General features: G+C 51.7%; 2 protein-coding genes and 1 pseudogene across 6 annotated transcripts in view; 2 read left to right on the top strand and 1 right to left on the bottom strand.

The window, feature by feature from the left end:
• Window positions 1-7250, top strand: part of RNF220 (ring finger protein 220) — a 230630-nt gene extending 223380 nt beyond the window's left edge. For 3 of the 4 annotated variants that reach the window (XM_036349376.1, XM_036349375.1, XM_036349374.1), the window contains 5 exons: window positions 47-102; window positions 235-313; window positions 4375-4483; window positions 4628-4702; window positions 5423-6420. In XM_036349376.1, coding sequence (XP_036205269.1) covers window positions 47-102; window positions 235-313; window positions 4375-4483; window positions 4628-4702; window positions 5423-5494 — 391 coding nt within the window. In that variant the 3' untranslated portion in view covers window positions 5495-6420. Of the gene's footprint in view, window positions 1-46; window positions 103-234; window positions 314-4374; window positions 4484-4627; window positions 4703-5422; window positions 6421-6786 lie in introns of those variants that run through there. The other variant, XR_004974029.1, reaches the window with a different exon arrangement.
• A 1739-nt stretch (window positions 7251-8989) lies between these two features.
• Window positions 8990-24751, bottom strand: TMEM53 (transmembrane protein 53). Of its 2 annotated transcripts, XM_036351325.1 has the most exons (3): window positions 15824-16219; window positions 13616-13737; window positions 8990-9714 (listed from the first exon to the last, which is right to left on the bottom strand). In XM_036351325.1, the coding sequence occupies exon 3, from the start codon at window positions 9676-9678 to the stop codon at window positions 9061-9063; it is 618 nt and encodes a 205-aa protein (XP_036207218.1). In that variant the 5' UTR covers window positions 9679-9714; window positions 13616-13737; window positions 15824-16219; the 3' UTR covers window positions 8990-9060. The 2 variants fall into 2 exon arrangements, with proteins under 2 accessions (XP_036207218.1, XP_036207219.1); XM_036351326.1 differs by lacking the exons at window positions 13616-13737; window positions 15824-16219 and adding an exon at window positions 24616-24751.
• LOC118676824 lies at window positions 17829-18434 on the top strand (annotated as a pseudogene).
• Window positions 24752-24900: the final 149 nt, after the last annotated feature.

The raw sequence follows: 24900 nt of genomic DNA, 5'->3' as shown, positions 1-24900 counted from the left end.
GCCTGCCTTCGAGCTCACTTTGTTCTTTCTCCTTCCTTTCCTCTAGTGGCGGCCCTCCCAGCACGCGCATCACACCTGAGTTCTCTAAATGGGCCAGTGATGGTAAGTGTTAACACAGGTTAGGAGGAGTAGGGGGAAGGGGACATCCTTTGGGTAGTGGTGGGACTCAGGCCTAACCCCTCCCCAATGCTGCCCAGTCTGGCCATAGTATGAGTTGCCTCTCTATCCCAACAGAGATGCCATCTACCAGCAACGGGGAGAGCAGCAAGCAGGAGGCCATGCAGAAGACATGCAAGAATAGTGACATCGAAAAGTGAGTGGCCAGAAGGGGAACCCCTTGGGACAGCAGTTCCGTAGGAAGAGGGGCCACCAAGGTTCCAGGCCCTCCCTTAGTCCTGCAGCCCTGGGCACACAGCCGACAGTGGGGCCCAGCTGGTGCTAAGCATGACTCTGAATTGATCACTGGGCCACGGCCCTGGGCGCCTTGTTGGAGGGAGGAGCAGTCCGCCCGCCTGCCTGCCTGCCTGCCTGCACGCCTGCTACAGCGGCCTCCACCCGGGGAATGTGATGTATGGCCGCCCAGCCCAGCCGGCACACTTGATTCATCTCCAGTTTCTGTTTCTTAATCGGGAGCTAAATTGGTTTCATTTTTCTTGTCCTGGGTGGCGCTTGCAGTGGGTTTTAGGCAGGAGCATTGGGTCTCATCACTTCTGGTTGGAATTTTTGGCCAAGGTTCCCTGGCAAGGGAAAGGGGACTCCCTTAGCACTTAATCCAGGGGGCCTGGATCCCCAGAAGCCACAAGGACTTGAAATCAGCTGGGCACTGTATTGCCTTTCCAGAAACCCAAGCAAGGCCAGTTCTAGCCTCAGGAGGTGGCATTGTCCAGTTTGAGGTGTCGGGAGCTGCTGCCTTTGGCCACTGCTTAACTCCCACACCCATCCCCTCCCTCCACTGGAGGCAGGTTGCCTGGGGTTAAAAGGCAGCCTCTTCATTCCAGGACCAGTGTTCCATCTTGCCTTCTGCCAGGAGAGTGGATTGCAGGCCGGTGCAGGGCCGGGTCGGTGGCCCAGGGTCACCTCCCATTTGTTTCCCTCCATTTTGTGTTGTCATAAATTCATTCCAGCCCGTTGTGGTTGATCAGTTTATCTCGGCCGGGGCCGCAAGTGCTGCTGGCATGATGTATGGGCCGCGGCGCAGGGCCCGGCTGCCCATGAATCACCGCAGCTGCTCTGTGTCAGCGCCGGAGCGGGCCGCACGGGTTCGGCGCAACCAGCTTGGGGAGGGGGAAGGAATGACGTATGGATGTTTATTTAATAATTCTCTCCTACTCCAGCTGAGCGGGGCGGGCGGGGCCATAAGGGGCGCCCACCCTCGTCTGAAGGGGCTGCTCATAAATCAGAAAGACAAGATCATTAATCAGGGATGGCGCCCGAAGGGGAGGTGGGGGCCAGAGCCAGTGGCCATCCATGAAGGTACTACCCACCCAAAGCTGGGGAAGTTGGGATTTCTATCCCACCTGTATGAGCACAGGCAGGGCTGTGGAACAGGTTGGGGACTGACTCAGTCCTTGGATCTGGGTCTGCCTGGGTTGGGGCCCGTTAGTCCCCATGACTTTTCCTTGTACACAATATGGTTTCCCACCCTAGATCTGTTTCATAACCCAGGGAAGGGGGAAAGCAGGATGCCATGGCTGCTTCTAGGAAATTCTCCACCCTATCTATGCCCTGGAGGGACTCAGGAATAGCTCATAACCAACCTGGGTCGGGGGCTGGAAGCAAAGAGTAGAGGCATGGTATATGCTGAGCAAATCCAGGATAGGGTGGACTCTGGGGTTAGATGTGGCCTTGGAGCTTTTGGAGATGGAGTGGGAAATGGCTTCATTCTCTCCTGGCCCCATCCTTTATGCCTTTCCAGTTCTAGCTCATTCTCTGGTTTGGGGTTTGAGAGTTAGTTTTCTACTCTGGGGTAAGCTGCCCCCAGCTCCATGCCTTAAGTTTCCCCTTCTCTGAAATAACCACATAGGACCTGGCAAATGCCCGTCTGGTCCTTAGAAAGGCAGGGAGCATAGCTACCCATCCTTGTCTCATCAGGAATTAATAGCAGTCCAGATGGGGATGGTACATATGGCATTGGGCAAAATGCCAGGGGAGGAGCCAGCTGCATAGGTGCTTGTAAGGAAAGTGGGGGTGGTTAAGGCTTCCAGAGCTGGAAAGTTGAATGAATACTCTCAGGGAATCAGCCAGAGCCTTTCTCAGCTTCCCTGGAGAGAGGCAGGGCAGAGAGAATCATGGACCCATGGAGTGATGGCTCTAGAACAGTGGTTCTCAACCTTCCTAATGCCATGACCCTTTAATACAGTTCCTCATGTTGTGGTGACCCCCAATTTCATTGTTACAAATTGAACATAATTAAAGCATAGTGATTAATCACAAAAACAATATGTAATTATATATGTTTTCCGATGGTCTTAGGCAACCCCTGTGAAAGGGTCATTCAACCCCCAAAGGGGTCGCGACCCACAGGTTGAGAGCCGCTGCTCTAGAGCATCCCTGATAGAGGGACACAGCCATCAGGAAGTCACGTTGCTAGTACTACCCTGAGAGAGAAAGGTCAGAGATCAAAGTTTGTTGCGGTCTTAAGGCTTAGTTTCTATCCTGTCATAGCTAGCCTCTTCCAACATCCTCAACAGGTTCCCTTTGCCTGTGAGATAAACTTCACTTTATTCCGATTGTGGCATCTGAGGTCTTCATGGATACTGGCTACTTTCCCACTATCGCTTTCTGCTTACCCCTGGCGAGCCTTCAAGCCAGATGGGGCCCTTAGGCTTCTTGGCCTTTGTTCCGATGTTCCTCGATCTGGGGGCCTGTCTCCTGGGTCTCGTCGGTGTAGAATAGCGGTCAGTCAGTTACTGGTTGACCACAGAATCAGTCTGACAGAGTTTAAATCCCATCTTCCCCATCCTGAACCTTGGGCAGGCTACTTAATGTTTCACTTCTGCTTTAGTTTCTTCCTGTATAAAATGGGAATATTATAATCTCCTCATGGGGTTTTTGTAAGGTGCAAATAAGGTCGTTTTCAATCCCTCAGTACCATCCCTGGCATTTAGTAAGTGCTTAATAAATTTTAGATTTTATTTGTATTTTCATTATTATTCCCTAAAGCCCTCTCCAGGACCATCTTTTCTATTCCTCCAGGAAGCATTCTTCTCCCTCTGTGAGCTCCTCTAGGTTCTGTTCACTTGTTTTAGAAGGGGGGGTACGGATCACTCCCTGAGATAGTCCCACTATTCCCTACTCAGTATTGCAGCCCAAAGAGTCTTCAAGAGGTGGTAGGGACCTTCTTGTGCAGTGCCTGGACAATAGGTGAGGACTCGGAAGACACAACAAGGAGCCCTTGAGCAGGCCAGGCCGGTACCCCAGGGACTTGTATTATGTGGGACTCATCCAGTCCCCTCATCTCTCACTCTCCCTGCAGTTTGGACTGGCTCTTTATTTGGAAAATGTATGTTCATGCTCAAATGTTTGTTCATACTCACGTGCCTAGTGTGGAGCTAATGTCCATAGTCATGTTGGTGGGGTGAGTAGCTTCCCCTCAGGGAACTGAGTCTAGCAGAGACCAAGACATTTGTAGTTATATTGCTGTGGCGGAGTCCAGTACAGGGCCTGGAAGAGCACAGAAGAGGCAGCCACCAATGGGCTTCTGTGAAGAGGTGGGAACTAAAGCTAGGCCTGAACCATGAGGTGGAACCTAGTGAGTTAGGAGGTGGGGATGGGTGATCCAGAAGCAGAAAGTGTCAAGAAGCCAAGGGAATGAAAAACAGTGGCATGTGGGGAAACTTAGTATTTTGGTGTGGGTAGAGCTTAAAGTAGAAACCGTCACATTTGTAAAATTCTAGTTGCTGGGAGAACAGAATGGAATGAGGGGATGGCAGTACAGAAGCCATGCCATTCAGGTTAGCGAGTCGCCCACAGAAGAAACCGTGAGAACCTGGATGAGTGATGGCAGAGGCAGGAAGAAGTGAGGAAACTCCAGAGTTTTAGGGACCAGATGACTGATTTTGGATCAGGGGGATCGCTTCTCAGCCTTTTGGCTAAGATCAAGTGAATGTCAGAGGTAAAAAGGATGGTTTCAGGAAGGAATCGTTTGAGAATGGTTCCCAGATATCTGGTTTAGAAATTCAGCAGGATGGAGATGGAGGAACAAGGAGGGTGAGGGGTTCGGTCTGGAATGTGGAGTTCGCTGATATAGGATATGAGCAGGGGCATCTGGGAGCTACTTGTATTTGTGGTTCTGGAATTCAAGGGTGTGGATTGAAGGTTTAGATTAAGGATGCCAGCCTGCAGTCTGCCCAACGAATGCTGTCTTCTTTACAGAATAACCGAAGATTCAGCTGTGACCACATTTGAGGCCCTGAAGGCTCGGGTCAGGGAACTTGAACGGCAGCTATCCCGTGGGGACCGCTACAAATGCCTCATCTGCATGGTGAGAGGAAGGGGACCTATGGGTGCCCTTGGTCAGGCTTCAGTGCCCCCTAGGGTTTGGAGAGGGTCTCTGCACTGTCATCTGACCTCTTTAGAGGGTGGGCCAACCTCAGTGTGATCCCTTCTCTGCCCACCTCCTCCCTAGGACTCATACTCGATGCCCCTAACGTCCATCCAGTGTTGGCATGTGCACTGCGAGGAGTGCTGGCTGCGGACCCTGGTGAGGTGGCATGGGGGTTGGGGGGTGGGTGGTTGTTTTGGGGTACTGCTCAGATGTCCTTGCTTATGCTTGAGCCTGCTTTGAGAGAGGAATGAGGAGGGGCGAGGGGGAGCAGGAGCATAGAACACAGCCATAAGCCAGGATCCCCGCCCCCTCCCAAGCTCACCACATTCTCGCCTCCCCGCTCTGTGGGGTCACTTCTTGCTCCCTTCCTCTGCCCTCACCCCCCAGAAGGGAAGGCCCACTGTGTCACACATATTGGTGAGATCCTGGGTCAGGAGGCGGCTGGGTGTGGGTAAGCAGGACCAGGGCCTCAGCCCCTCCCCCTCCCATTACTAAGCTCCCTCTGCTCCTGCCCCTGTTCTTCGCTCGGGAGCAGCCATTAAAATGTCGCCCGGAGACAGCAATAAAAGGCCCGGACGTGGGCTCTGTGTCCTGATCAAAGGCCGTGTGTAATCTCGTTAGGGCCTCGGCAGCCACAGCTGGACCCAGCCTTGTTCTCATTACTGGGGCTCCTGCTGCGGGGCTGGCCAGGCGGTTTGATCCTGGCATCCCCCCAACACAGGAGCGTGCCTGCCTGCTCACAGAGGCTGCCCATGCTTCCCAGCCTTGGCTGACAGGACCAAGGTGCCAGCACACAACTGGTATAAGCCCAGTGCTCACATGAGCAAGCATGCAGCACTGTGTGCATAACCAAAGCCTTCCCTGTTCTCCCCGCAGGGTGCCAAGAAGCTGTGCCCTCAGTGCAACACCATCACAGCACCCGGAGACCTGCGGAGAATCTACTTGTGAGCTAGCCACCCCAGGCAGGCCTTGCCTCAAGCAGCCCCACCTGCCGCCTCTGTGATGTGACCCTAACCCTTGTACATACTTGCACACAGGTTCCCCATGTACATACATGTACACACACGCACGCACACACACAGGCCTCTGGAGCCAGAGTGGATGTAGAGGCCCAGGCCCTGCCACACTCCCACCAGGATTGGGGACCATACCTGTTCCAGGTTCTGTTCCCAGGGTGGGGCAGGGAGGTGTAGGTGGGGTGGGTAGCAGGGCAAGGCTCCTGAGATCCAGCCCCCAGACCGACCGACTGACAGACAGACAGACAGACAGACATGCAAACACCAGACTGAAGCACATGTAATATAGACGTGTATGTTTACAATGTTGTGTATAAATGGGATAACTCCCCGCCCTCGCCTCTCCCGTCCCCTTTGGTTGTATGATTTTCTTTTTTTAAGAACACCTGGAAGCAGTGCCTCCTTCAGGGCTGGCTGGGGGCTCGGCCCATCCACCTCTTGGGGTGCCTGCCTCTCCCTCTCCCATGGTGTCCCTTCCCTCTCCCATGTGCTCGGTGTTCAGTGGTGTATATTTCTTCTCCCAGACATTGGGGCACATGCCCCAAGGGACATGATCCTCTCCTTAGTCTTAGCTCCTGGGGCTCTTTATAAGGAGTTGGGGGGGAGAAGGCACAAAAATGGGAACCGAGCCACAGCAGGGGCTGAGATTGGGGCTGGATGAGGGTGCTCCTGGCTGCCCAGCCTTCTACCAAGAACCATTCCTGGGATTAGAGCTGCTGTTCCCAGGGAAGAGTGTCGTCTCCCCGCCCCTCCCGTGGGCCCATGGTGTGATGCTGTGTCTGTATATTCTATACAAAGGTACTTGTCCTTTCCCTTTGTAAACTACATTTGACATGGATTAAACCAATATAAACAGCTGCTGCCTGGGTGTGTGTATGTGTGTGCAGGGAGGGATGGATGACAGGGGGTGTACACAGGCAGTTAAGAGGTTAATTCCTGGCAGCATGGGGGAAAGGACTTGGCTGTGGGTGTGTGAAGCAGTGCAGCGTTGGTCTGCTCAGGGACCCTGGAGCACTACGTCTGTGGGGGTGGGGCTGGGGACCTAGACTCCTGACTATTGATGGGTGGGGGCTCCAGGTTAATTCCTTATCGATGTGGAATCGTCAGCTCATTAATCACAGAAGAGGTCAGAGCTTGGGGGTACAGAGGGGATGCAAGCTCTAGCCCCCAATCTAGGGAAGGGGCAGCTATAAGCTTGGGTGAAAAGCCTCTGTCCCTTTCCAGTTCCCTGAAACAAGCCAGGGACCAGAAATGGAACCACTGCCTCAGCACCACCGTGACCTCTTCTCTTCAACCAGCCCAGTACAGCCACTGCCTGGTCCTCAAATGGAAACAGTAGAAACCCCTGTTATCCAAGATGGAGCCTCAAGGCAGACAACTGAGGTTGGCAGCTAGCACTGAAGATGCTGCTTTATCACATCCCCACAGCTGCCCCCTGCCCGTGTATGATCAGCATCTCACTTGGTGTCTGGTCAGAGCAGTGCTCAAAGCTGCAGATGAGTACTTGCCCACCACGGAGCTTGTTTTGAGAAAATAAGATTCTGATATTTAAAACCCCAGCGTATCGCCAAAACCGGTTTGGCTCAGTGGATAGAGCGTCGGCCTGCGGACTGAAAGGTCCCAGGTTCGATTCCGGTCAAGGGCATGTACCAGGGTTGCGGACACATCCCCAGTGGGAGATGTGCAGGAGGCAGCTGATCGATGTTTCTCTCTCATTGATGTTTCTAACTCTATCTCTCTCCCTTCCTCTCTGTAAAAAATCAATAAATATATATTAAAAAAATAAATAAAACCCCAGCGTATCTCCATTAACTCCAGACTCCTATTTACAAGCCCTCACAGGCCAGGTCTGCCCTCCATCCCAAATCGGCTGCCTCCGGCACACCAATCTCTGGGTGCCCACGGGGCATACTATGGAATCGGGTCCAGTTGGCAGCTCCTGCCTCCTGCACTCAAATCACCCTGGATGGAGACCAGCAGAAGCCCTTCAAAGCCCCAGGCCCAACTTGATGGCTCCAAATAGCCTGAACACAAGGACCCTGAGGCCGAGATTCTAGGGGAACATGTGGCCAGTCCAAGTGGAACAGCCACAGTGATGGTTAAGGTTTGGAAGACAAGTGGGCAATGCCTCGTTCCCATCAGGCTGGCTCCTTTCAGGTCTCAACTCTCCCCTCTCCCTGCCTGGGACTCAGTAGGTCCTCGATGGCTGATTACTCCCACCCTGGGGGCCATATGCCCTCTAATAGGAAACATTAACCCAGAGTGAGGGCCTGAAGCTCACCCTGCTGTAGGATTTCTGAGCTCCATCTCATGGCACAGGCAGCACTGCCACCTGTTGGCCATGGCTAGGAATGCAGCCACAGCCTAGGACTCCGCTGCCAACAGTTCCAGAGGAGGTCCCAGATGCAAGTACAACCCGAATCCCTCAGCCCATCAGCCCGAAAATACCAGGGCTCAGCTCCCACCCAGTTTTCCCAGCTATCTTCACTTCCTGTCAGACTTTCAGATCTCATCACTGCCCCCCAAATCCCTTGATCACCACAGTAAGCTCATTCAATCAACAAACATTTATTGAATACCTATGTACCAGCATTGTGCAGCAGTGACTTGTAACATGATAGGTGATACAGAACTCTAAAACTAAAGGCACCACTCCTGCCCCGAGAGAATCCAAGTGGGACGCCCTCAAGGAGATGAGGGAGTTTGTTATTTCAGCCAAATGGCCCTTGCCCTGGGTCTGGTCTTCAGGGCTCCTGATTTCACCTGCCCCAGCTCCCATACAGTGCTGCTGTCTTCTCTCTGCTCCCCACTCCATCTGTCTGTTACACACACACATTGCAACTTTCCTGGACCCAGTGGCTTCCTGGAAAAGTGGACCTGGGCAGGCCGGCCATCGCTGCCTCCTCACCTCTCCATCTGGCTTCTACCTCCAACTCCCTGGCAGTGAGGGCAGAGAAGTCTGCATGAACTGCCAAGTAAGGTCCATAGAAATGGTGCTTCATGCTGTGGGACTTTGCCTTTCTGGGGCCTTGGAAAAGAGATCACAGTCCTTGCCCCAGCCTAATCCTACCCTCTGGCACCTCCTCACAAAGCTCACTTTCCATTCAAGAAATCAGAGAATAACCCTGGGGCCCATTATCCACCCCCCCCCCCCCAACCACCACCACCACCACCACCAACACCCTCCACTTGGTTAATCCTAACAGACCAAATGCCACAAGAATCAGCAGCCTGGCTGCTACACTTCTCCAAGTACAACACTGCAGGCTCCTGCAGAGACATGCCCAGGCACTACCGCCCCTGCCTAGGATCCTGGGGTAAGCAGACCACCTGTCTCCCAGGGCAGGGACCAAAGGAATTCTCTACTTGGGAGACCATGACGTCCCAAAGGGCTGACGAGAGTTGAACCAGAAGAGGACCCCATCCATGGATACAGGTTGTGAGGGGGTGTCAGGCATTTATTTCTGGTGCAGAGGTGAGGTGGGTGGGGCAAGGACCTCAGCAGTGGACACAGCTGCGCATGAAATTGACACAGAGGCTCGTGTAGTAAGTAGGGTAGTCACGGAGGTGGCTGACATGTGCAGATGACACAAAGTCCACAGAGCGCACCAGGACCCGGTGTGCCAGGCGGGCCTCCACCATGCGTTCCACATCCCTGGCTAGGACCACTTCATCAGCCCTTGAGTACAGGTACAGCTCGGGCCAGCGAGAGGCTGCATCGAGTAGCCTGTCATAGAAGTGGGTATGGAAGAGGGCCGTGAGTGGAGCGAGCAGGACATGGAACAGGCCTGCCACCAGGGCGAAGGCCACCAGGAGCAGCAGGCGCAGCGCAGCAGGCCGGTGCTCCAGGATGGCTGCCAGGGCCCGCAGGGCCCCCACCAGGTTGCTATCACCAGGACCGCTGTCAAAGATGGTGCCCACCACACGCAGGTGGCAGAAGCGCCGATGGGTCTGCAGGAGCTCCAGCACGTATCGGTACAGCATGACCCCGGCGTTGCTGAAGACGTGGAAGAGTAGGGGCTCCTTCTCAATCTCGTAATCAAAGAGGAGCTCAAGTAGCTTCTGGGCCAAAACACGAAGTGAAGGGATGCCCAGGGACTCGGAGAAGAAGACCATGTGCCATGGGGCTGTGTATCGGATCACAATGCAGCCCTGTGGAGGGATAGGGTGGGGTGGGTACAAGCTAAGGTCAGAGGGGTCCAGCAGCTCCAACTCCCACAAGCCCAGAAGCCTAGCAGTGCTCCAGGCTCTGCTGCAGCTAGGCACCAGCTCACCGCTCCCAGACACAGTGCCTTCCAGAGTGGAAGGTTGAAGAATAATCACTTCACATTGGCCAAGCCCCCTCAGCCCGGGATGGTATGTGAGGCCTGGAGCCCAGAGCATGCTTTGGAGACATCTGGGCTGACCAGAAGGAAGTCTCCTCTCTCTGGTCCACTTCGTCTCCCTCCCACCTATGATCCTGCACTCTCATCTACTCAGCTTTCTGCTGGCTACACCCCGTTGCTGTACCTCCCCTCTGCACTGTGTCTACCACCTCCCAGGCACAAGGAGGTACCCGGTAAGACCCAACAGGAGACACAGCCTGCAGGCCCCAGCCTTGACCACCAGAGGCCACTCGTGAGCCAGACCCACATCAGATCAGTCTCTGGCCACTGCTACCTTCCTACAGAGCCCTGAGGGCAGTCCATACCTCTGGCATCAGGTGCCTGGCACTCAAATCTGCCTGGTTCCAAGGCCTGGTATCACTCTTCCCACTTGCCCTGAAATTCCATGTATAGTAAATGCTGCTGTTCCTCAAATTCTAAAATCTGAGCCAAACTCTCTCTAGGTTGATGTACCCCTCAATACGTGGACCAAGTCTCCAGGCCTGAGTCTCATTACTTGGAACAGAGATCACAGTCCCTGCCCCAGCCTGATCCTACCCTCTGGCACCTCCTCACAAAGCTCACTTTCCATTCAAGGAATCCCTTCTCACTAACTTGTTCTAGAGACTCAGGGCCCTTTGTTAAGGGCCTCAGAGTTAGGCAGGCTCTAGGGCAGCGGTTCTCACCCTGTGGGCCGCGACCCCTTTGGCGGTCGAACGACCCTTTCACAGGGGTCGCCTAAGACCATCCTGCATATCAGATATTTACATTACGATTCATAACAGTAGCAACATTACAGTTATGAAGTAGCAACGAAATTAATTTTATGGTTGGGTCACATGAGGAACTGTATTTAAAGGGCCAGAAGGTTGAGAACCACTGCTCTAGGGTCAGACAGGGCTGGGTTCAATTTCCGGCCCCACTTACTAACAGTATGGACTTCATCTTTCTGAGTCTGTGTTTCCATCCATCTCAGGGTTATGGTGAAAATTAAATGAAAAAATGTATCTCAAGTGCCTCAAATAGCACCTGGTACGAAGTCAATTCTCAGCTAACAGTAGCAGTAATTCGTGATGGTAGGACTACTACTTGAATGACCCACGGCCAAACAGAGATGGTCAGCTGAGGTAACTCTCGACTTCCTCCCTCCAATCTGACATCTGCCCCAAATGCTCCTGGCACTGCCCTGGCATCGGAGGGGGTCCCGATGCCACCAGGCCCTTAGCTATGGAAATTTCAGAGTGCTCTGTTCTCACTCCCCAGGAAGTTGTGAAATATCTTCCCACCCACCCCCAGCCCACAAGTGCAAGCACATCCCACCTCACTACCACACACGTGACTCCCGGGCTAAACAAAGCCCATCCACCACACATCCCACAGGTGCAGACAGCCAAGGCGCCCACCACTCACTAGGGTGCACCCACCATAGCACCTGGGAGTGCACGAAAAAGCAAGCTGCCAACACACACCCACAAGCACATACACCACTGGCGAGCACACACCTTCATGGTGCACGCGCACGCCTCCCCAGGAACATTCAGGTGCGGAAAACTACCTGTCGGCTCAGACGTCACCTCAGCCATTCCTGTGAACACCATCTCTGAGGGCACACATGGCGTCCCCCTCACTCCACACCCGTGACTGCACACACAGCTCGCCCTGGGAATTCCCAACACGCCCTGTGAAGGCCACACACACTGAGCCTCCCTGTGCCACCGGCCTGGGCTTCACTTGGAGGCTGCCCAGGTGCCTGGCATCTCTACTGCCACCTCCCCAGTCTGATGCTCGTGCAAGTCCCTGCACCAAGGACCTGGGTCCCGCTGCATGTCAGATCCCAGTCTCTTCTCTCTCCCCCAAAGCCAACCATCTTTCCATCTCTGCACATGCTCGGTCCCAGGACAAGGCCCTGCTCTGTCACTCCTCACCACTCTCTCCTGTATTTCAGTCTCTTCCTCTCCCTAGATTCCTGCACAGACTAATCTCATTTAAAAAAAAAAAAAAAAATTCTGACAGCCACCCTCCTCTCCACCGCATCCCTTCCACTGGCTCCAATATGACGACTGCCCTGCTCTTGTGAAGGTCATCATATTCTCCCAAATGGTCTAACCCCGTGGTCGGCAAACTGCGGCTCGCGAGCCACATGCGGCTCTTCGGCCCCTTGAGTGTGGCTCTTCCTAAGCCTTAGGAGTGCCCTAATTAAGTTAATAACAATGTACCTACCTAGCTAGTTTAAGTTGAAAAAAATTGGCTCTCAAAAGAAATTTCAATCGTTGTACTGTTGATATTTGGCTCTGTTGACTAATGAGTTTGCCGACCACTGGAACCCATGACGGCTTTCAGTCCTCTCATACTTCCCTTCCAGCAGCATTTGGGATCACACACACTCCTAGATATATTCTTTGGTAGCCCAGGCTCTTCAATAAGTTGTTATCATGAAAACTGTTCTAGATTTAAAAGGTCAAGGAATTAGATGCAATGGGTAATCCTCAATTAGATTCTGATTTGGGCAAATCAGCTATAAAGGACACTTTGGGGACTACTAGAGAATCTGAATGTAGACTGGAAACTAGATGAGATGAAAATTTATTAACCTGAGAAGGTGGAGATCAAAATCTGAAAAAAAGCAGGCTGTAAAATAGTATAGTCAATAGATCTCATTTAGGTAAAGAAAAGAAACCGACACAGAGAGAAAAGCTGAAAGGATATATACTAACGTGTAAACAAAGGTAATTGCTAGGCGGTAGAATATGGTGTTTTTATTTTCTTTTAAATAATAAAGTATTAGGAGTTTGGAGTTGAGAAACATTTTTCTCCAAACCCATCCTGTTCTCCCAACTACCGGGTAAAGGGACCCCTTCCTTTCCCAGAAGACCCCTCCACTGGCCCTGCCACCTCAGCCCTCTGCCTTCCCCAGCTTTGCCCCTTCTCTGTCTCCCCGTTCCTCTGCCTCAATAACATTTTTCCTCTCACCTCTATAGTGGCCGTTTCCCAGAGATTCTGTGGATTCCCAAACTTTCCTGGGTTTTCTTGTCCCTCTTTGGCCACCCCTCCTCTCCTCGTAGGGCCTTCTCCATCTTCCACTCCTTTAACTCTGGGCTCCTCAGAGCTGTCTTAGGCCCTTTCTCCTTGCCCTCTACATACTCCCTGGGGGAAGCTCATCCACCCAGGACCTATGGCTTCTCCTCAGGGTTCCTTGTCTCAAAAAACCCCGCCCTCTACTCAGGAACTGCCGCAGCCAAAACCCTGGCATTACCCTGGGCCCTCCCTCTCCCTGTGCCCACACCCAATTGCTCACTAATCTACCATTCCACCTCCTAACAAGCTCCTTGATCCATCAACTTCCCTCCACTGGCACCACCACCTCCAAGGTCCTGACACTGCAACACATTATGCCCAGCACACTGGCCCAGATAGGCAGTACCAACCAACAGAAACTTGGGGTCTGGGCAACTCCACTACCGGGAGCACATCAGGGCTGGGCTGTCCACTGCGGGGGATGGGGAGGAAGGAAGGAAGGGGAAGCAGGTCAGGGGGATGAAGGAGACAGACCAGGCCACAAAGCTGGCAGCAAAGCGGGGATAACCCTACCAAAGACCCATGACCCCAGCATCCTCCTCAGGCCTGTTCCTACCTTCGCTGCAGCCCAGAGCAGGGCCCCAGCAAGCGTGTCCGCAGCCTGCAGTACTCACCCTTTTGTGGTAGATGGCGCTGTACTTGGCAAGGTTCTTGTCTGTGCAGCCACCCCAGCCCAAGAGAATCACCAAAGGCTGTCGAGTCCCCGCCTCCTTCCCACCTTGGCTGGGGCTGTTCTCTGAAACAGACAGGTTACTATCAGTACTGGAGTGGAGGTGGGAGTGACTGGCCAATCCAGAGTCAGCACCACTCTGGCTGCAGGCAGGGAACGGAAGGTAGTAGGCCCATGCCCGCTGCTTCAGGTGGCCCCTCAGGAGGCAGCACTACAGGGTCATTGGAAAAACCCACCTGAGGCTTTCTTTAGTGACTCAAAGACACAGCCCAGGTGAGAAAAGTGAACACTTTCTCCATGCAACTTCACCTTCTAATCCAGGGGCCGGCAAACTACAAGCCATAGGCCAAAGCCAGCCATGGTCTGTTTTTGTATGATCTATGAGCTAAAAATACTTTTTACATTTTAAAATGGTTTTAAAAAATCAAAAGAAGAGGAATATTTTGTGACACATGAAAATTGTAAGAAATATAAATTTGAGTGTCCACAAATAAAGTTTTATTGGAACACAGCCACACTCATTTTACTTCTTGTGTATGGCTGTTTTCAGGATAACACAACAGAGCTGAGTAGTTGCAACAAAGACCCTATGGTTCACAGAGCGTAAAATACGTGTTGGCTCTTTACAAAAAAAGTTTACCAGCCGCTGTCCTAATTACACAAACAGATGGAAGAAGAGGGTCTTAAAAAGAGAAATGGTGGCACAGTGTAAGCAGAGAGGGGGAGCAGACCGACTCCGAGGCCCATTCCAAACTACCTCCCTGTCTTGCCAGAGAATATTAGCTGATATTTAATGTGGTTTAACCTCATAACAACGCTAAGAGGAATATTATTACAGATGTAAATTGAGACACAGAGTGGTTAGGTGACTTGCCTAAGGTCACACAGGCCCCTGCTCCCCATCCACCAGCTCTGTCCATAACTAGAAGCATGCCTCCACCAGTGATGTGTGAGGCACAAGCCAGCTGTCTGCTCTGTATCTGCTACTGTAGAGGCCTCCCTGCTGCCTTGTTAGAACCCATCTCGTTTCCCCTGCCGAGGGAGTGCCACCTCCTCAGGGGGACTTCTGTGCAGGGACTGCTAGTTATCTGCCCTCCCGCAAGGACTGGGCTGTGCCCTTCCAAGGATCAAGCCACTTGGCTATGTTCAGCTGCCACCCTGAGATTTATGGAGGCCAGTGGTGACCTGGCAACAGTAAATTTCAAGGCTAGTTAAGAGGATGGTAAATATAAATCACTAACCTTTGGACAAAAGGAAGACAACAATTTCCTGTGGAAATTAAAGTGATTGAAAAGTTCAATGTTCCTGCTCTGCAGCAGTGGTGACTCCAGCCTTCGGAGATTAACTGCCTGCACCCACGGGGATCCCGGGCTGGGCTGCAACTCAGCCTGCAGCAGGAGCTGCCAGCACCTCGGTCCCTTGCTGACGCCTGCCAGCCCTCCCACAGCTCCAGCTCGGGCCACTCTAAATATTCTCACTCCTTCCTGGGCCTGGTGTCCCCCCGACCTCTGCCAGGGCAGCTCTGGTTCGGATCTGCCTTTGAATCTCCGAGACCCAGCAGCTGGGTTCCTGACACCCCCCCAGGGAGGCTCCTTACTTCTGTGAGCTTCTGAGCATCGGCTCCCCTCCCCAGCCTAGAGGGTCCCCTCCATGGGCCACCACCAAGACACCAGCAAAGGGCTTTGGAATTTATCTCAAGTAGAGAAGGCAGCCAAGGGAAGTCACATGCCCTGGCAGCCGCCCAAAGTTACGGCCACCCAACCAGCAGTGATGGCGCATTCCCAGTAGGGGAAGGCTCAGACAGCTTCTGCTGGGCCTCGGACTTGCCCCTTCTCCAATGGCCGGATTTCTAACTCCATTTGCTCCACTGCAGGCTGTACTGGCACCCTGGCTTCACCAACTCACAAAGGAATGGCTCTTCCCCAGATACGCATCTCCATGAAGAAACTCAGCTTATGAACTCCGTGAATACACTGCCTACTCCCAGAGCCCAAGCTTTCTGTCATGTTCCTAAAGGGGGGAGACCGGTCCCTCCACTCCTGCCAGGCATTCAAGGCTGCCTGCTGAGCCACAGGTACTCTGCACCTGTGGACACCTCCCACTCCCCAACACATTCTCCTCCCCGTGCCCTACTTCCTGTGCCCACTCTTACCTCAGAGCCTTTGGCATGACCTCCTCCCCTAGAGACATGCGGCTCCTTTTGACTCTATACATGAAGCGCTATAATCCAGAAAGTCCAAGGTGCTCTGGGAGGATGGCTGAGAGTGACCGTGACCAGGAAAGGCCTCCCAAAGGAAGACGCATTTGCTGTTCCGGCCTTGAGGACTAGCGGGAGCATGCCAGGTACAGAGGGGGCAGGGGCTATGGAGACGTTACAGTTGGCCTGGGGCACAGCAAGCAGTCCTGGGGGCGAGCTCCTCGGTGAGGGAGCAGCACCAATGGTCAGGAGAGCTGCCGCGAGTGGGACTGGCCCCAATCCTGCAGGGCCTTCACGCCATGCTGAGGAGTCCGGATTTTATTCCACAGCAGTAGCGAACGAGTGAAGATCCCGGAACTGGGGAACAGCATGATCCAATCTGTACTGATTAACGACTTGCACACTTATTTGTTTAATGTCTTAGCCCGCAGGCTCCGTGAAGGCAGGAACTGGGTATGTCGTGTTCAGCACCACACCCCCAGCGCCCAGCACTGTAGCTGGCACATTCAGGCACTCGTGCTGAAGGCACACGCGGCTGGGAAGTGAAGGATGGATCCAAGGAGAAAGAGCTGGCATTCTCCTTGTTACCAACTGCCCTTTCCAGCCATAAAAGTAACGAGGACGGCTATTGTTATTTATGGCCACATCGGGATCATGATTCCTACACTCTCATGAAAGCCCCTGCTCCTCTCCCCTCCCCCTGCTGACATCTCCAGCCCCTCCCCCTGTTCCTCTCCCTTCCCCCTGCTGACATCTCCAGCCCCTCCCCCTGTTCCTCTCCCCTCCCCCTGCTGACACTCCCCTCAGCCCTGAAGACAGGCACTGGCTCAGCCTCCTGCATATACACCAAGGCTTACCATGGCCCACCTTGCTCCTAAACCATAAAACTCTCTGAAGTCCACATTTCCTTCCAGCGCCTACCCTCCCCCTCTTTCCCATTACAGAGAAAAACAATAACAGCAAAAAGAGCATTATGTGTCAGGCAGTATTCTAAGCACTTTACCTATCAACTCACTTTGTCTTCACAACAATCCTGTGAACAAGAAACTGTTATTATTCTCATTTTACAGATGAAAAACTAAGCCACGGAGATAGTAAACAACCTGCTCAAAATGACACAACTAAGCAGTGAAGCTGGAACCCAAACCCAAGTGGCCTAGAGACCGGCTTATAACCACTTTCTCAGCCAAACCCCAAGGCCCCATCTTAACCAATTTATATGGCTCAGCTCCAAACCTGTACATGCAGCTGCCTCTGTACATCAACAGGCCCAACACTGGCCTGCTCCACCTGCTCCTCCTCAGGGCACTGGTCACACCAGCCAGAACCTCAACATTTGCTGCCTCATTTGGTCCCGCAACCATCCCAGGAGTCAGCTACTACTGTTGGCTACCGTCTCCCTTTACAGGTGAGAAAACTGAAGCACAGAGAGGGCAGTAAGTCCCTCTGCAGGAACACGCCGCCAGGAAGGGGCAGAGCCGCCGCACCACACTGCCTCCACCTCCAGGACCCCATAAGCGCCTTACTCCCCGGCTGATGCTGATGCTCCGTGTTTACGCTTTGCCAATGCCCACTCCACCTTCTGAGTCAGCTCACTTCACCTCCAGGAAGCCCCCTTGATGCCCTCCCCACCCCTTCTCACCCCCCATCCCAAATCACCAGACGGGGTTCGAGGGCCTCCTCTGCACTGTCACAGCACCCATCATCACCAGCCACGGCACTCATCACTGCCCGGAAAGTGCCCAGGCGGGAGACTACTGTATCACACAAGGCAAGAGATGGCAAAGACCCCAACCAGAGCAGCGGGAGACAGGTAGGACGGGGAGGGAAATGACAGGGAGAAGAGAGTCACGACAATTTTGGGACAAAAGTATCAAAAGTCTCAAAAATATATAATATTTGACTTAGGAATTCCACTTCTAAGAAAGAAAAATGTTTCATGGAAATATTTAATGTTTCATGGAAATATTTAAGCAGATCACAGACACAAAATGTAAGAGATTAAACACAGGCTAAAATACAGGAGTCGGTTGGCACTGACTGGCTGTGTGCGTCATTTCCAGCGACGCAGTCACGGCGTGGCCAAGGGCCTGCAGAACATCATGCTTATGTTCTATTGTGACTCCTGCGACACATACCTCACTCACAACTGCCCATCTGGGAGAAAGACCCCGCCGTGGTCGGAAACAAAGAGAGTGTGAAAACCTCTCAGAAATGGATGGAAGAGCAGGCTCAGAGCCTGACTGACAAAACAACCGCAGCATTTCAGCAAGGGAAGCTAGACACCGCCTACTCCGCCCTGCTCCTCCTCCTGCAGGGGTGACGTTCCCACCTCCCCACAGCCTCGGGTCCACCCCGCCCTCGTATGACGCCAGCACCCCACATGGGGGGGCCCTTCCATGATGCCTCCTCCTGGGACGGTGCCAGTGGGACCTGCTCCTGGAACGAGGCCGCCCAGGGGAGAGCACATGCCAAGGATGCCTGGGCCCCCAAGGATGAGATGAGACCTCCCACCCGTCCCATGATGGCGCCCGCTCGGCCCGGAATGACTCGACCAGACAGATAAGGAGCGAGGGAGCCTCTTTCTATCGGTTTCTCTTACTTGTCCTACTCCACGGGAGATCGTGGTGACTCTGGGTGTTTTCTAACATCAGATGAGGAAAAGGCACCCCCATCTAAGAGAGGGGAGTATGGGACCAAAAGGAGCAATTCTCATTTGTATTGTGAGATGTGAAAATGAAATTGTCAACTATTTCAGTTAAAAAATATACATATAGGAGCACATCTTTGTGACCTTGGATAAGGCAACGGTTTCTTAGACATGAGCAAAAGTATAAAGAATAAAAGAAAAAGTAGATAAATTGGGACTTCATCAAAATTGAACTTTTGTATTTCAAACAACACCATCAAAAAGTGAAGAAGAAAAAACCTTAGCCAGTTTGGCTCAGTGAATAGAGCGTCAACCCACGGACTGAAGGGTCCCCGGTTCGATTCCAGTCAGGGACATGTACTTTGGTTGCCGGCTGGATCCCTGTGTGGGAGGCAGCCCATCGATGTGAGATGTTTCTCTCTCTCTGTCTCTCCTCCTCCCTTCCACTCTCTCTAAAATCAATGGGAAAATATCCTCAGGTGAGAATTAACAACAACAACAAAATCCGCAGAATGGGAGAAAATATTTGCAAATCATGTATCTGACAAGGGGCTTGTATCCAGGATATATTAAAACCTCTTAACAATTCAACAAGAAAAAGACAAATAACCCAATTTTAAAATGGGCAAAGGCCTTGAAGAAACACTCCTCCAAAGACATATGAAAGGTGAATAGCACATGAAAAGATGCTCAACATCATAAGCCAGGGGTCCTCAAACTTTTTAAACAGGGGGCCAGTTCACTGTCCCTCAGTCCGGAGGGCCGGACTATAGTTTAAAAAAAAACTATGAACAAATTCCTATGCACACTGCACATATCTTATTTTGAAGTAAAAAAACAAAACGGGAACAAATACAATATTTGTATTTGCATGTGGCCTGCGGGCCGTAGTTTGAGGACCCCTTGCATAAGCATTAGAAAAATGAAAATCAAAACCACAATGAGATGCCATCTTATACCCGCCAGGATGGTTATAATCAAAAGGCCCTGGCCAGTGTTGCTTGATGGTTAGAGCGTTGGCCTGCTCACCGAAGGGTCTCAGGTTTGATTCCCAGTTAAGGGCATATACCTAGGTTGGAGATTTGATCCTCACCCCCAGTTGGAACGTGTGTGGGAGGCAACCAATCAATATGTCTCTCACATTGATGTTTCTCTCTCTCTGCCTGCTGCCTGATCACCCCCAACTGCCCTCCCCTGCCAGCCTGGTCTCCCCCAACTGCCCTCCCCTGCCAGCCTGGTCCCCTCCAACTGCCCTCCCCTGCCGGCCATCTTGTGTCCACATGGGGTGGCCATCTTGTGTGTTGGAGTGATGGTCAATTTGCATATTACTCTTTTATTAGATAGGATAGCCAAAAAGGGAAGTAATTCAAATGTCTGTCACCTATCAGTGGATAAACAAAATGTGAAATCCATACAATGAAATACTATTTGGTCCTAACAGGAATGAAGTACTGACACATGCTATAACATGGATGAACTTTGAAAACAAATGCTAAGTGAAAGAAGCCACCACAAGACCATATATTGTATGATTCCATTTATATGAAGTGTCCGGGACAGGCAAATCCATTGACAGAAAGTAGATCAGTGGTTGCTAGCAGCTAAAGGGAAGGGGGAATGAGGGAGTATTAATGGGTACAGGGTTTCTTGTTGAGGTGCTGAAAATGTTCTGGAATTAAGACAATGATGATGGTTGCACAATTCTGTGAAAGCCAATGAATTGTACATATTAAAAGGGTAAATTTTATGGTACATGAATTATATCTCAATAATGCTATTATTTTAAAAAGTAAAAGTAATACAATGTGAAAAAGCAAGTTGAAAAGCAGTATAAACAACACAACACACATATATTTATATTTGTATATATGCATATATGCACAGAAAAATACATCAAAGATTAATAGCAATTATTTCTGGGACTAGAGGCAACTGTTTTTTCATGGTATTTTTGACCCATTTTCTCAAATCAGTATGTATCACTTTTGCAATAAGAGATAAAATGTTACTTTTTTAAATGGGGGGAGGGTGTTTCAGAGAGCCAAAGCAGTTGAGAAGTCACAGAGATCAAGCCTGGCAGAAGTATTCCCTTCAGCCCTGGCACTTTCTGAGCACCACGCAAAACAATTTAATCTCACGCGCTCCCTGTCCTCTAGAATTTCTCAACAAACACTGACACCAATAATACAGGAATTACAGATACCTATATTGTACAACAGTTCAAGTCATAAAGCTGAAGCATAAATTAGATTGTGCACACCCCAGAGGCATCGGCGATGACAAAGGAAAGGGCTGACAAGGCATAAGAGTTGTGGCACAACATGTGCTTTTTATCTGTAAGCCAGAATCAAAACACAAAGAACCTCTGTTTTCTTTTTGAAATGTGAAGAATAAAAGGATACCCAAATTGTCTACTGCCCAGAAATATTTTCTAGAGTCTTAGAGTTCCTATATTTAAACCAAATTACTTTATTTTAAATTTACTTTTTTTTTTTTTACTTTTTGAAATAACAGCATAGGAGAGTAGTATAGTACCTAAGGGTACATAGTATGTAAAACAATAACTGGGTTCAAATCTCTGGCTCTGCCACTAATAACTAGGAAGGAGATCTTGAGCAAGTTCTCTAAGCTTTCATTTCCTTATCTGTGAAATGGGGATAATAATACAAAGGATGAAGTAAGATAATGACTATAAAGGGCTTAGCATGGTACCTGGCGTAGAGATAGAGTTCAATAAATCAAAATTATTATTATTACTTCAGGAGGAAAGCATGCTCACTGTAGAAAAGGAGAAAATGAATATCTAATAAAATTGGAATCATACTGTTTTGTAATCTGCTTTCTTCGATTTAGCAATATATTGTGAACATCTCTCCCTGTCAGTTTATATATTTCTACCCCATTCTTTTTAGTGGCTGCAGAGCAGCTATAGAATATTTCACAATTTATGGTGACCAATCTCCCATTATTAGACATGATGTTGTTTCCAGTTTTTCTGCTATTATAAAAATACTTTACTGGACACCTCTTTCTTTGTGCATGTCCTTAATTGTTTCCTAGAAATGGAACTGTATTCAAGCAACATTTCCTAATGCCAACTGAAAGCTGATGCAAAAGCTAAGGAGTGGGGCTCCTGAGTTGAAATCTGGGATAACCTGGGACAAGGTATTTCCCCAAGGAAATGAGAGGAAAGCAGGGTATTAGGAGGTGCAGGGGATCACCGGTCAGAGAAGAAGAGTGGGTGGGTTGTGAGAGATTCCAGGTCAAGGGAACGGCTCAGTGAAGGACCAGACTGACGCCCTTTGGCATGGGCAGGCACGCATACTAGTGGTGGGATTCCCAGGAGGGATCAGCGCCGGCGGCCCAGCCTGGGCTCTGAATGACCCCGGGTTTGCAGCTGCCTTCCCGCTAACTGATGTGCCAGCAGCAGCTGCTCACCTCTCTGTCAACTCACTGCAGTGCTGGGCTCTGCGGTTTGATGTTCAAATATAGGGGGAAAGCAATTCCAGAAACCAAATATGACTGTCCCACATACTTCTCCACCATTAAGCAGTAAATGCAAAATTTGGAGGACAATCTCTGCGGTCCCCAAAGACTGTCCCTGTGTGAAGCCATGTCAGCCTGGAGGGGAGCTCTCTGCAGATGGAAAGCAAATGGATTCAGGGGATCACAGTGCTGTTTCCTCCTTCTGAGAATTCCTACAACCTCCAGCTCAGCTCCGGGGTATGCACTTTGAGAGAAAGGCAGATGAACTAAAGCCAGTCCAGAGGAGCGAGAAGGAGGCTGTTAGAACCGCATCAGAGAAGGGACAGTGGAAGGCCCTGGGGGCATTTCTCTTGGAGAAGAAATGTGAAGAAGGCATGAAGCTGTCCTCTTGAGAGAGGAAGAGAAATTAGTGTTGTAGCCACCACGACCCTCTAGCCTTCCAGTTACATCACTGTGAAACCAGCTGCTTATAAACCTCACCCCTTCCCGAAACCACAGCTCCCAAAAGGGAGTCTGTGTATGAGTCATTTCTGAGGCACCAGCAACTAACACACGGCCAGGACACAGAAAATGCTGAACTGAAAGGGGAAATGGCAGGAAGGCCTATTGTGGGTCAAGAAAGGGAAGGGCTTTCTAACAATCCCCGTTGCCTCCCACAGGCCAGGATGTTTGGGAGAAAGCTGTCAGTGAAGGGTCCGGTAGCAACAGAATGCCCTCACGCTAGCAAAAGGATGTGGAACAAAATGGCCCTGCGATTTCTTTCAATTCTAGGACCCAGTCTCCTCAAGCAGTGAGGGGAGCCACAAGCAGGGAAAATACACCAACAACGTGCCAGGCACACACCTCCAGTCACTATCTTGTTAACCCTCACAATCCCTGGAGTAGGCGTTAATAATTACCATCTTACAGTGGAGAAATCTGAGGCTCGGAGAGGCTCAACAACTTGCCAAGCCAGAGACCCAGTAAGGGGTAGATCTGAAATACTAACCAAGGCCACCAGGCTGCCACCGGGGCTGAGAGAGAACTTCTGCCTTCCTGGCCATGCAGAAGGCAGCTCCAGTCCTTTGCAGCTGAAGGCTCTCCAAGGACAAGAGTTATTACCTGGCTTCATCTCCCCCTGATGCCAAAACTTTCCAAAAGCACGTTTACATCTATTAGCCCAAGAGCCCTAAGCCAACAGATCAGGTTTTCCTGAGCCCAGCTCTAGGGAAACACAGCTGGTCTAGAGCCATTTGTTCGGTGGGAGCCCAGCGGCTCCCCTCCTCTCTTAGACCCCAACCAAGGAACACAAGATGCTATGGGAGGGGTCTGTGAAGTCTCCCCTGAAGGAAGCAACATCTGAGCTAAGCCTCAAATGATGAGCCGGACAAGCGAGGGGGCAGTGTGGGGCAGCAGAGGGGAAAGGGCATTCCAGACACAGGAAACAGCAGAAGCAAAGGCAAGGAAGCAAGAAATGCGTGGAGAATCACAAGCAGTTTGGTTGCCAGAACATAAAACTCAAATTGAACAGTGGAAGGACGTGGTGACCAAAGAGGCAAGCAGGGGCTGATAAATTATGAAGGACTTTGAATGCCATGTTAAGGAATCCAGACTTGATTTATCCTGAGGGCAATAAGGAGCCAATGAAGGGTTTTACATAGGGCGGTGATAAGATCAGACCTCTGCATATGAGGCTGAGCTGTGGCAGTGAGACGGGGGCGTGAAGGCGGTGTGGAGTGATGCAAAGGGGAGATATGCTGGGCTTAGGCTGGCGTGTACTTCAAGGCTCCTGCACCATAATCCCGAGTCAGGGCCCAACCTTCCATTCTCTGGGCCCCTAATCCTACTCACACTGCCAAGGACCCAGGCCTACCCTACAAGCTACTAATTTTAGGGAGCCTCCCACACACCTTCCTTTAATGATATGACTCTAGGGAGAAGAATAATGCTAATCACTAACCTCACTCCATTCCAGGCACTATGCTGGGTCCTTAACACAAACAATCTCAGTTGTGCAACCAACAACCCTTTGAGGGAGGTTCCTATCGGTATCCCCGTTTTTGCAGAAGAGGAAACTGAAGTTTAGAGGGGGTTGCGTGCCAAAGGGCATCCAGCTACTACAGGGAGGAGTCAGGATGTGAACCGACTTCTGCCTGGCGGCAGGGGCTGCTCTGTGGAGAGTAGAGAGGAGGGAGCGATGAGGGTTGTGTGTCCCGGGCTTCCGCGAAGTCCCCGGGGAAAATAGTGGGCGGAACCAGAAAGGCTAGACGTGGGAAGCCAGGCCCCAAACAAAGGAATCAGAAGGGCCCCTGCCCTCCCGCCTTCAGCTACCAGGAGAAAGACAAGAGCGTGGCCTTGAAAACTCCGACTGAAAAGACAAAGAAAAAAAAAAGGCCCCAAAAGAGCAGAGGACGCAGGGAAGGGAAGAGGCTCCGACAGGTTGAGCGCCCGGGGGCGGGGCTTACAAGGGGGCGGAGCTCTCTGAGCCAGACCGAGTCCAAGACCGGCGGGACCCTGCGCGGGGGGCTGGCCGCGAGGGGGCGGGCCGCGAGGGGCGGGGCCACAGCTGCGCTAGCGACCCACAGACTCGTTAGGTCCCCTCCCCACGATGGGACCGACCCTCATTCCATACCCCGGCTCCGGCAAGGCTGATCCGGGATCTCGATGATGTAGTCCAGCTCAGCCGAGGGCATGGTGACGGTGCCGGCCCTCCGCACGGGCCTGCCGCCGGAACTCCCGCTCGCGCTCTCGCACCTCACCCGGGCGCCTCCTGGACACTGCCCAATCACCACCCACCTCGCCCAACGCCGCCCAATCCCTGGGCGCGCTCTGTGACCTCCCACCCTAGCAACCACCGAGTCTCTCTCGGAGCCTCTGGCCGCGCCCCTCTAGCTTGGCCCTAGCAACCATGCCCCGC

The sequence above is a fragment of the Myotis myotis genome, unplaced genomic scaffold, assembly GCF_014108235.1.
Source record: "Myotis myotis isolate mMyoMyo1 unplaced genomic scaffold, mMyoMyo1.p scaffold_m19_p_2, whole genome shotgun sequence".
Lineage (NCBI taxonomy): Eukaryota > Metazoa > Chordata > Mammalia > Chiroptera > Vespertilionidae > Myotis > Myotis myotis.
This window is presented reverse-complemented; position numbering and strand designations above follow the sequence as displayed.